At 30.2% G+C, this 13113-nt stretch overlaps 1 protein-coding gene across 2 annotated transcripts; it reads right to left on the bottom strand.

Annotated features, from left to right (window-relative positions):
* Window positions 1-1448: 1448 nt before the first annotated feature.
* Window positions 1449-12411, bottom strand: LOC129908708 (uncharacterized). 2 transcript variants are annotated; one of them, XM_055985415.1, is made up of 5 exons: window positions 12298-12411; window positions 7746-9010; window positions 2546-2724; window positions 2194-2485; window positions 1449-2136 (listed from the first exon to the last, which is right to left on the bottom strand). In XM_055985415.1, coding segments are annotated over exons 1-5 (2007 nt in total). In that variant the 5' UTR covers window positions 12300-12411; the 3' UTR covers window positions 1449-1867. The 2 variants fall into 2 exon arrangements, with proteins under 2 accessions (XP_055841390.1, XP_055841389.1); XM_055985414.1 differs by having other exon boundaries at window positions 1449-2485.
* Window positions 12412-13113: the final 702 nt, after the last annotated feature.

The raw sequence follows: 13113 nt of genomic DNA, 5'->3' as shown, positions 1-13113 counted from the left end.
AAAAAGAGGGATTAAAAAAAATTCGAATTCTGCTTCGTTTGAGGCGAATTTTTTTTCTATGGAACATGATTTTCAGAAAAAATTCGCTTCGAGATCGCCGAAAATTCGATTTTTTAATTGAAAGGAATTCGACATTACACGGATTTGCACACACACTTGGAACATTTGACATTTCTCAAACGTCAGCTGAAAGTTTTCTTCGTGTTGTTTGTTTATTTGAGAACACCAACTTCAAATAAAGAGAAAATTTTAATTGAATATCGTATTTTTATTGCGGAAAAATATGAAATAAATAAAAAAAACAATGTGCGATCAAAATATATTTTTTCCTGGCATAGTTCTTGTGAAAAAGTCAAATTACTGTGACTTTTCTTCTCGTAATTATCGTCAGAAAAATTTTTCTCTGTAAAACCACAGCATACGGCCAAAATAATAACCTTCTACTTCATCTTCACTCAGATCTTAATAATAACTGCAATTTCCATGATTCTGATTAAAATAAATCTATATTACCGAAGAAAATAAACAAAATTATTGATCAAAGGAATCTCTGGTTTTATTTTGCAGACATTTATTTGGTTTCAGCTTGACGTTTGTGTAAAAATTGTTGTCAAATGACACACATACAATCGCAAAAAGAATTCGGTCTGTTTTCATGTTCCTTTTTAACACCAAAAATTCGATTTTTTTGAGGCGATTCAAAAAATTGAAAGGAATTCGACATAAATCATAGTTTACGACATAGGTGCAGTGAGGATACTTACTGTAGTTCATGCATTGTCTTGATATAGCGATGCGCTCAAAAAATTGTATTTATGTATTTCGTTCTTTAAACCTGATGATTCAATTGCACTCTTCTTAATGTTTAAACAATCGATAATTTTGTGATACTTCTACATCAAAACACCTGTAACAACCTTTACCTTGGGGCCCTATTTTGTAAAACGATTATCGTTAAAACTACTTCGTTATCGTTCAAACGCGATTACGTATTACGATAACCGTTTTATTTTAACGATACTCGTTAATCTTTACAACTGCAATTTGCCTATGGTTTGAATTTCGTTTTCATTTAGGTGTAAAATAATGTTCTTACTTCTGCCGTTATAAGGCATGTGAGTCTCAAAAAATAGTTCTTTTCGGTTTAATTTGGCCAAACGACTTTCTGGTTTTACATAATCGCTCTTGGTCGTGACTATCGCTATTACGTAAAAGACCAACTGGATTTTTCTTAGGTTTCTTAATTTTGAACTTTTTGACAATTCCTCGCAATACAACTGAAAAAAAGTAAACTTGTAATAGATTTGAACGCAGAACTTCCAACTACTTGGTTCTGTTTCTTCTTATTCCATAAATCAGGCCAGATTGCACAGATTTAGATACGCTACCTCTGTCACCTTAAAAAATTGTACTTCATCCGATGTTTTTAAATAAAAAGAATAAAGGTATAAATTAGTTTCTTTGTATTTTATTTCTAGGAAATCTTACATACGTGTATGAGAAACAATACTACATAAGTTATAATTTACTTCTTTACGTTAGATGGAGTTTGTTTGTTAATTGAGTGTATTGTTAAAATATAAATGAGAGAACTAAAGAATAAACGACGATTGATTTTATATGAGTGTCTTTTTTTTAATCTACTAAACTTCTACATAAACTTGTACCTTCCCTTTTTGAAAATAGTTTTTTTTTTGTTTCTTTTTTTTTTTTTTAATAAATGATCACATCAAGGTTTTTTTTGTTTTGTTACTAACTTATGCTTTGATGAATTCTTCTTTTTATACGTTTATCGTTATAACGTAATTTTTTTTAAATTAAAAACGAAAAAAAAAAATATTTAATGACATTTAAAAACTAAACAATCTTAATTTTGAACTGGTAATGGAGGTGGAGGGTATGCAAACATTCCAGGGGGTCCGCCCGATGCATAGTGTGAGGGAACGGCATATTGATGTTGTGCAGGGGCTTGTTGGGGAGCTGGACGCGAATAATTTTGAGCTGGTGGAATATTATAATTTGAGCTTGGTGGTGGATAATGGGATGGTGGTGCACCACCTGATGGCTGTGGCAAAATTGGAGGCCGTACACTGAATCTCGATCCACTATTTCCACCTTCTGAAGCTGCCGGAGGTGCTGTTGAAAAACGTGAAACATGACCATTAGACCTGTGCACACCACTGCTAGACATACCGCTACGCGATTCCATTGGTGGCTCATGTGATGGTGGTTTGTTATAATCGCGTTGAACATGTTGTTGGCTTGGATATCCTCCACGATAACCACCACCACTGCGATCGTCACTTCTTTGCTGATGTCCCCCGCCATTCATGTAGGCTCCACGGCCTCCGTCACGACCTCCACGTCCGCCACCATAAGACATACCGCCTGAATGTGATTGGTTGCGACCTTGATAACCTCCACGACCACGTTTGTTGGACCCAGAGCCATACTGTGCCATTTCCATCAAACGAGGATTTATGACCTAAGAAGAAAAACAATAGTAAACAAAAAATTTGTTCAGCTAATACAAGAATTAGCTTACCTGATTTGCTTCACGAAGAACTTGTATCAAATCATTGGCCTTGTTTGAATTTGAGTTGGTGAACAAGGTGTATGCCGTTCCCGTGTTATTGGATCGACCTGTACGCCCAATACGATGGACGTAATCCTCCGAGTTCGAAGGGTAATCATAATTGATTACAAACTTGACATCTTCGACATCTTGTTGTTTCGAAATGATGAAAATGGTGTATGGAGGGGAAAATAAATATCATTCAAAGAACACTTAAGAACTAAAATAAAATATTCATAATTATATATAAATATTTTTTTAAACTTATTTGAACAAAAAATCATCTCAATTTACTGGACCTCGACTTTAATTTTATAGCTTTAAATTTCACATCCATTATTACAAAACAAATGTAGCTTATTTTTTTTTTTTCAAGTTTACAGAAAAAGTTTAATTCTTTGTGTACTTACCAGAGTCTCAGCGACCTGAAATTTTTTAAAAGATTTGAAATTCAAAAAAAGTAATTTAAGCCTAATGTGTTCTGTATTTCCGAAATTCGAGAAATTCAAGTCAATTGGTGGTGAAAAAAAATTGCGCAAATAAAGAAAAAAAATTTGAATTTGTATAGAAAAAATGCAAAATCCAATCATCATCATCATTTTTTATCATCATGAGGATTAAACACGTATACTATACTGTATGTATATTAGGGTGGGTCAAAAAAATCGAAATTCTTTTTTTTGAATTGGTACTCCGAAAAATCGATTGCTAGACCGCTCAAGAATATACACACCAAATATGAGCTCTTTATATTAATGGGAAGGTCCTCCGCTTTGCAATTTTCCATTTTTACATCAAGCTTCTACTAAAAAAAAATTATTTTTTTATTATTTGACTTTTTAGCAAATTTCTTTTCATATTCTTGTAGGAAATTAAACGCTCTACAAAAAAAGCCTTATACACTTTTTTCGTTTATCTAACCGTTGAATAGATATTTGAGGTCCAAAAATCGAGAAAATCTTTAAAAATTCGTTTTTTGTTCTTAATTTTGTAACAAATTGAAAAATTATAATGATCAAACGCGCAAGACATATTCTTGTTGAAAATTGATTGCTCCACAAAAAAGGTCTTATTAACTTTTTTCATTAATCTAACCATTCTAAAGATATTCGAGGTCAAAGTTAAAAAAAAAATATAAAAACATTTTATATTTTAAAAAAATTTCTAATTCACTGAAACTTCATTATTTTCAAATTAGCAAGATATATTCTTGTAGGGGCTTAAACGTTCTACAAAAAATTCCTTGGAATGAAATTGATTGCTTTAACCGTTTAGAAGATATTCGTATCCAAATCGCAATGCATTAGGGTCATAAGAAAACTATTGAAATCAGTGAGCATTGGTTTGGATACGAATATCTTCTAAACGGTTAAAGCAATCAATTTCATTCCAAGGAATTTTTTGTAGAACGTTTAAGCCCCTACAAGAATATATCTTGCTAATTTGAAAATAATGAAGTTTCAGTGAATTAGAAATTTTTTTAAAATATAAAATGTTTTTATATTTTGTTTTAACTTTGACCCCGAATATCTTTAGAATGGTTAGATTAATGAAAAAAGTTAATAAGACCTTTTTTGTGGAGCAATCAATTTTCAACAAGAATATGTCTTGCGCGTTTGATCATTATAATTTTTCAATTTGTTACAAAATTAAGAACAAAAAACGAATTTTTAAAGATTTTCTCGATTTTTGGACCTCAAATACCTATTCAACGGTTAGATAAACGAAAAAAGTGTATAAGGCCTTTTTTGTAGAGCGTTCAATTTCCTACAAGAATATGAAAAGAAATTTGCTAAAAAGTCAAATAATAAAAAAATTATTTTTTTTTTTGTAGAAGCTTGATGTAAAAATGGAAAATTGCAAAGCGGAGGACCTTCCCATTAATATAAAGAGCTCATATTTGGTGTGTATATTCTTGAGGGGTCTAGCAATCGATTTTTCGGAGTACCAAATCAAAAAAAAATTTTCGATTTTTTTTGACCCACCTTAATGTATATCATTTATAAAAATCGAAGTCCATTTTTAGTTTTAGTTTTTTGTTCTCACATGTTTTTATTTTAAATGAAAAAAATAACTTTTTTTTTTAATAAAATCACAATAATAATTTGTCAGTCAAAAAGTTGGCCGAGAGTCTGAAAAGTGTCATCCTCCACATTCACCGACAGTTGTTTTATTTTTTTTTAATCTTTCTTTTTTTTTAAATTATGTTTGTACTTTGCATCACGTATCATATCAAAGGCACTATATATTTTGGTGTATGTATATCAAAGTTTATTAAAAAGAGAATCCAGTTTTATTATTCCAATGTATTTTTGGCTTATAACTAAAACTACTTTTTAGCATGCATTAGAATAAAAAAAGAAGGAAACAAAAATCGACATTCCTGATGGAATGATGGTGGTGAATCGCCATCATTTTGGATTCAATGAATAAAATACCAAAAATAGAAAATTGAAATAATTAAAAAAATGCATCTGTTTTCCAGTGTTTTACCTGTTAAAGTTTTTTAATTCAGCTGCAGCCACACATTCGCTAACTTTATTTTTATCATTTTTGTATTTTGGTTGTGTTAATTCGCTGTATTTTGTTCGTTTTGTTTTTTATTATTAAATTTTACAACGAATCAATTATTATTATTCACTTAGTTTTTTTTTTAATTTTTATTTAAGTTGAATCCTTGAATTACAAAAAATCCACAAGATCCGGAGAAAAAAAATATACAAAACAAAATAGCTTGATCTTTGGCTGGCTGTTATATGCTGTTGATGCGTTTTTAGGGCAAAGGTAAACAACACCTGAACTAAGAAGATAAAAATAACAACAAAACAAAAGATATAGTTTTTTTTTAGAGTTAGTAAATTTTATTTTACTTTTATGAGAAACTATGTGTGTGTAAGGCTCCAATGGGTGGTTCCTTACCTCGATGTCATATTTTTTTTGTTTGTTTTCTTTCGCTTCTCTTTTTTTGTTTTCTTTTTTTGTTGAATATTATCTTCTCCTCTTACATTGTAGACTTCAAAATTACATCAACAATGGAAGAACACAGTCGAAAATATATATTCAGCTTTCGATGACTATAAAAATCGTTATACCGTTAAGTGTTTTAAAGTAACTATACACACCGCTTTTAATAATGCCTTTCTTTAGATGTGACAACAATATTATTAAAAAAAAATATCAATTTTGTGTTAAACCTTTAATTTAAGCCTAGATACGTAAATTATTTTTATATAAATAAATATTGGACGAGATATATATAAGGCTAAAAATTAAATTTTCTTAAATTTATAATTTTGGTATAATCTAGAAGAAAGGAAATACTAGATAGATTGAGTTGTAAATTATTGTGAAAGTAGGTTCCAAAAGGTTGTGAAATATTAACCAAAAATAAAGTAATAAAATTGTTCTTGGACAGCACAATAAATTCAAAGAAAAAAAAGTACATGCAAACGAGCTTTAGTTAATTTCGCTTTAAATTAGCTATAATATATCAATGATTGAATTAAAATTATATAGTTTTTTAATGTATGATAATTGATAGTTAACAGACATAAACCTTTAAAAAAAAATAATAGAAAATATAATATTTTTGGGTGGTTACAAAAAGAATCTCAATTTTTTGCTGTCCGATTCATTTTACAGCTTCTCAGCTACTGATTTCTATTATTATTTTACCAAGTGACAAATTTCTTTCTGAATGGTTAGTCTAACGGACAAAAAAAAAAAACAAATTTACCATATTCCATTTAATGTATTACAAATTTCCTTTTCTACTTCCAAGAATGCAATAAACTACACTTTCCCTAAACTCTAAACTGCATATGAGGCAAGCACAGAACTTGATTTCTCAGATTTGTAATTTGAGACAAAACTTGTGTGTTTGAATAAAGTCTGATTTTTTAACCGACTTCCAAAAAACTTTCTACATGGCTTTTTATTTTAAGGTCACTCTTCATTATTTTACAAATCTAAAATTCTAAAAAGTGCTGAGGAACACTTTGAATAAAAATTCATTTCAGCACCTAGAAAATATTGAACTCCTACTTAAAAAAAAGTGGAAGCGAAAAAGACAGTTCACTTGAAATTACAAGCAAATACATATACAACAAAAAATGTGTTTTATCAAAAGTGCTCCTCAATTTTCCCCTGTTAATAGATTCAACACACAATAGTAAAAAAAATGTTTGCAGTTTAAGATGTTCTTGTTTTTCAGTAATGCCAATTTCTTCATGTCATTTATTGAGAAATACACAAATGAAAACAAAAAACAGAAAATCACTGCAATGCGTACATTTGTGACTAATAAGCAATTATTGATATGACGATTCTAATAGAAAAGCTTTTTTAATTCACAATTGCAATGACAGGAAACCAAAAAAGTTTAAGCTTTTCCTTATCCTCAGTTTACTCACAATTCAGTTAATTTAAGTTGTTGCAAATCTGTTATTTTCATTGAATGAGAACTCTTTCGTCTGAAACAATCGCAACTCTGTTGTTTGTTCAACTAGTTAGTTTGATAAATAATTAAGGTAAGTGTTAAATATTATTATGAAAACAGTTGAACAAAACATCCTTTACACGGACTTTAAATAATAAACTTTTTTTGTTCAAAATTTGTAAGATATCACACGTTTTCTTAAACTAAATAAATAAACAAAAAAATACTTTGCACTATATAAAGGGCAGTATTAATAATAGTAATTATGGTGTTAATAGGCTAAACATTAAAATAAAATAATATTTATTCTAATACATAAAGGATTATTATAATAATAATTTTTTAATTTAAAAAATAAATATCCCGCATCTATATCCAAGGCTTTAAATTTAAAGAATAATCAATTATTTTTAAGAGCATTTTTTTGTTTCTTGCAAAGCAGATATCACGGCCATTTTTTTATCGACTGACTCAAATTCTTTTTGTGGTACTTTTTATGCATTTATATACATAAATATAGACATATATGCATATTATATAAATATATTTAGAAAAAAAATTAACAAAAATCCTTTCGTCATCAATTCCACACCTCCATCCTTTTGTATATTAAATTGGTACACCGATAGTAATCCTATTTCTTTTTTATTTTGCGGCACTCTCATCAAGGCGGTGGGTGGTAGCGAAATAATGAAAGAATTTTTTTACTAATTCTACTTAAGAATCTCTTACCTAGTCCACGAGCTGCAACATCCGTTGCAACTAAAATAGACTGTCTGCCATTACGGAATGAAGCTAGAACATAATCACGTTCTTGTTGAGACTTGTCACCATGAATGGCACATGCGCGCCAGCCTTGGCGTGAAATTGTTCGTGTGATTTCGTCAACACGTTTCTTTGTTTCAACAAAAATTATAGTCTTAGTTTCATTCTCAGACGATATTTCAGTTAGCAATTTAATGAGTTTTGTATCTTTTTCTTGTTCCTCACAAACATCGACAATTTGCAAAATATTATGATTGGCCGATAGAGTAAGCGAACCAATATTGATTTGGATATAATTGTCGAGAAATTCTTCGGCCAACATTTTGACTTCTTTTGGCCATGTTGCAGACCACATAAGTACTTGCCGATCTGGTCTAATTTGTTCCATTATTTTACGAATTTGGGGCTCGAATCCCATGTCAAGCATGCGATCGGCCTCGTCCAACACCAAGTACGTGCAACGTTGAAGGTTGGTCACGCCCCGCTCAAGAAAATCGATCAATCTTCCAGGAGTAGCGATAACGATTTCGACTCCCCGCTCAAGATCTCGTGCCTGCGAATGCTTAGGAGCGCCACCAAAAATACACGTATTACGTACGCGGGTTTGGGAGCCGAAATCGTTTGCCACTTGCTGAATTTGTTGGGCTAGCTCACGAGTGGGTGCAAGTATCAAAGCTATCGGACCTTCGCCATGCTGCAATCTCGGCTGGTTGTTTATATGGACAACAGCCGGGAGTACATAGGCTAGAGTTTTACCCGATCCGGTTTGAGCTATACCCACCATGTCTCGACCACTAAGAGCGATTGGCCAACCTTGAGCCTGGATAGCAGTTGGCTTATTAAAGCCCTGCTTTTTTATCTCAGAAAGCACGTACTCGGGGAATCCACCCTCTTGGAATTCAAAACTTGGTGTTGGGATGCTTTTTCCCTTTAGGGTGATTTCATTGTTACTAAGGAACAAATCAACATCGCCTTGTGGACGATTCATAACCGAATCACATGGCTTGTAGAAATTCTTTTCAAATGGAGTTAATGTTACATCAGACCAGTGGATGCGGCGCAAACGATCACCCGGCTTCGATTCATTGCGACGATCAGTTGGTGGGCCCCTATTGTAAGGTGTTCCTCTATGGTGGGGTGGTCCACTTCCCCTCATTGGGCCTCCACCTCCACGATTATCGCGGAAACCTCCGCGACCTCCTCCATTTGAACGATCTCCAGAGCGGTTGTACCTAAGACAGAAAAAAAAAAAAGTTCGAAATTTCAATATATAAAAAAATGTTTTAAATTATTTGGTTAGAAATTCAAAATTTGTTATCAAATATATCCTAAATAATCAAGTTGAATATAAAATTAAATTGAACAAACTAGCTATAAATAATGCTAATCCCTTCACAATCTAGTAGTAGTAAAATTTATTTAGCATAAATTTGTTATTTTAAATTTTGTTTACAATTTTATACATTAATATTGTTTCTTACAAAATAAGTAATTGAGTGCTTAAATCTAAGTTTATTATTTTCAATTTTAACATTAGATGGAAGACTATTGAAAAATTGTATCTGATTTTCTATTATCCGTATTATCTGTATCTAATACAGACTTGTAACATTTCTATTCACATTATTTTTTTTTTCTTTTCTGTCTGTAAAATATCTACGTCATGGAAATTTGGCTTATGTCCAATGTATAAAATGTTAAGTCAGTAAAAACTGACACTGAGTACCAATAAAACACGGCTTTTATGTTTTTCTTTAGTTTTCGCAATTTGATTCCTACATAAACAATGTCTGATTTTTCATTTTTAGAAAGTTTTCCCTTTTAATTTGAAAAAAAGAAGTTCTTAAGATATTTGAAGACTTAAAGCAATACGAACATTAAAATCAAGGCGACCTGAAGATGTTGTCTATACCAATCGATTTTTAATCGATTATTTCTTCTTATCACCAGCACATCATGATACGGAAGTTTTCCATTATTATCAAACTCAACTGTTAACCAGATTTTTGGATGAAAAAAATTTAAAGCAGTTAGAGTTTGATCAACCTGACTGAATTTTCAATTTAGAGCCAATTTTTCAATCTTCTAATAAACAGTCAGTTAACTGTTCGACGAATAATGTTATTAGGCTCATAAACAATCAGATAAAAACATTGAATTTTTCAATCAAGAATAATTTATTCTACAGAATAACAAAAAGAAATTGTCAAATTCAAAAATATTCAAAATTAAACGTCATTTTTATTCATGATTGTTTTTGTTTTCTTGTGTTTCACTGTATTTTTTTCAAAATTCTTTGAAAACAGCTTTGACAACTGACACAATATTTTTGTTGAGATTATTCCTTAGAATAATTTGTATTCGTCTCTGAAAGAAGCAGATAGTTTTATTCCTAGGAATAAGCTATATCTGCCTGTTGAAAAATTGATTTTTTCTCTATCCTTAGAAATAAGTACTAACTGACTGTTTAACTGACTATTGAAAAATTGGCCCTTAAAAGTTCAAGTGACATCAACCAGTGTTGAGCCAATCAGGGTCCTTAAACTTTTCACTTGCTCCTTAAAATTTTGAATTTCAATCTATCTTTTAATTTTAAATTAGGCGATTTAAGGCTCCTTTAAAATCCAAGCATTTAAGAGCAAAAAATTTGCTAAGAGACAACCAATTTCCATACATTTTTTCTTTTCATTTTCATTAAAACCCTTATTTAACGCCCCTAAATGAGCATGAAGCCAGAATACAATATCAAAAAAATGAAAAAAAAAAAAAATATTCTTGAAGTCTGATAAGCAAGTTATTTGAAAATTTAAAAAAATATCAAAAATCTCATACCAATAAAATTTTTTGCGTTTTTGTTTTGACTATTTTTTAAATCGGCTATTTTTCAAAATCGGCTCTTTGCCTCCAAAATATTCTGGCAACACTGACCTCAACTCCAAAGCATTTCGTCCAGGTACAAAAGTAAGATCTGTCGTACTCTTACTAAGGCGCCTCATTTTGGTCGATGTTTACCGACAACTTATAAAAATATTAGTAAATAAAGAAACAACATCAAACGATACAAGAATACTATCAGGTTCTAAAATAACCGGTAGGAGTTGAAATAAATGATGAAGATTTTGTATTTATTGTATTTTGAGTTAATTTAATATTTGGTTTATGAATTTTGAGTAGTGTTTCGTTTCGAATTCTCATTTGTTCGAGAAAAACATTCATCATAAAATTTAATGGTAGCGTACATATTCATACAACTGCTTTCTTGCCACCATATGTTCCCTTTGAAATCGAGTAAGGGTTTTAGGTAGCGAATTTATCAATGGGATCATCAATGGTATCATTAGATGACTCATCATGACAAATTTTCATTCGCTTACAAACCAACAATAATTATTTCAGTTCAATGATAATGACATGTTCATTTTTATCAAAACTTATTGTTTTGTCAAATCTAACGTCAACCTATTATCACACCCATTACGAGTGGAATCAAATTTTACTTCGTTTTGTTTCATTTGCTTTATATGTTAATGAGGCGTTTCCACCTCAATGCACATTTAAGAAGGCAAATAATATAAAAGCTATTGTAAGTACCTATTTTGTTTTAATAACTAAATGAGTATACCTAAATACCTCTTAAGAACATGTTGGCTACCTTGCACTTTTGGTATTGGTGTTAAGCTTTATAAAATGATGTAATAGAAGTGTTCTGAAGGCAGAACTTTAGCCGAAGGCAAGTCCAAGTATACCTACCATCAGGCCAGATTTCAATACATTCAAATCAAAATATAATTATTATTGATTTAAATCAGTCACTTATACCACCTACAAAAATGCGCTGTGCATTTTTACAAACAGTACCTAGGTGTTTAAAGTGTATATACATTTATTTTATTAATAAAATAGTTTCCATGGTTAAATAAACATCTTTTTTGCTTAATTGCTTTGCATGCCGACTAAGCAAAAAGAGATCTATCTCCTATACAAAATTCAATTCAAGTTAATTTTATCTATTTCTTAAAAACTAAAAAAAAAACTATTTTTTTTTTTTTGAAAATAAAATATTGCGCAAATTAATGAAGAAACAAATGATGGCACATTTTCCTCACATATACACACATGAATTGCTATTAAATGCATGCAACTCGAACTAAAATCAATTTCACTAGAAAGAAACGGGCAAGGGGGTAGTTAAATATAAAAAAATATTAAAAAATATGGGTAGAGGTTTCAAAAATAATTCATAGCTAATTTTTTTTAAATAAAAATTTGAAATAAAATTATTACATAAAAAACTATAAACTAAAAAAGTTATAGTTGAAAAAAAAAAAGATAAATATTTTAATAAAATTTTTCCACAATTTCTCTGAAATTGCAGCAAGAGAAAAATCGATTTGTCAGCCATTTTGGATTTGAAAAAATATTTTTTCTCTCGACAAGTAGGTATAACATTTTCTTTAATTCCAATTTAACTAATCATAAAATATATATTAAACACACAAAATTAGAAAGAAATACTTACATTTTATGAATAGATAATTAGATTTAATTTAAATATTTAATATTTTTAATGATTTTTATGTTTAAATTTGTGTAAGAGACGCAGTGACACGTCTTTTCTCAAATAGTTAATAAACGAGAATGAGAATGAAAATGAATTTGAAAAGAAATAGAAATTAAAAATGGCGAAATGGCGGATGAATTTTCTTGTTTTCTTTTGTTTTTGAATTTCTTCGCCGTAATTTTGACAGTGAACAATGATGCCAAAATATATGAAAACACAGATTAGAAGACTTAAGGCTATAACAACATTGCCACAAAAAGTGAAAATTATTTTGGACCACAGTACACATAAAAAGGTAATATATTCCGAACTGACATTGGTCGCCAGATTGTCAAAACATGACACTTTGGCGACCAATGTCAGCTACCGAATTCTTATTGTTTAAAATACCGACGAAAAACGCACAAAAACCGATAAACCACGCACACCACTAATTTTTAAACAATTATTTATCATTTTCCGCGATGAAACACGAAGAAAATTTGTTATTTTTCAATTTATAATATTTTTAAATGACATTTTATAAATTAAAACAAAAACAAATTTCCTGTTTACTGCGATTGAAATATAAAAATTAAAGGCCGACCTGACAGATTGGTGCCCATTTTTGACAAACAAATTTTGACAACGTTCGGAATATATTACCTTATTATGTGTACTGTGATTTTGGACAGGTTTTTTAAGCAAAAAGCTTATCTTTTCGTTTTAAAGTACATTTGTGTGGCCTTTTTCACAAAAAAAAAGCATTTATATGGAAAACAAATTTTCCCTTAG

Source organism: Episyrphus balteatus, chromosome 2, assembly GCF_945859705.1.
Source record: "Episyrphus balteatus chromosome 2, idEpiBalt1.1, whole genome shotgun sequence".
In the NCBI taxonomy this organism is placed as follows: domain Eukaryota; kingdom Metazoa; phylum Arthropoda; class Insecta; order Diptera; family Syrphidae; genus Episyrphus; species Episyrphus balteatus.
The sequence above is the reverse complement of the archived record's forward strand: the minus strand, read 5'-3'. Positions and strand labels throughout refer to the sequence as shown.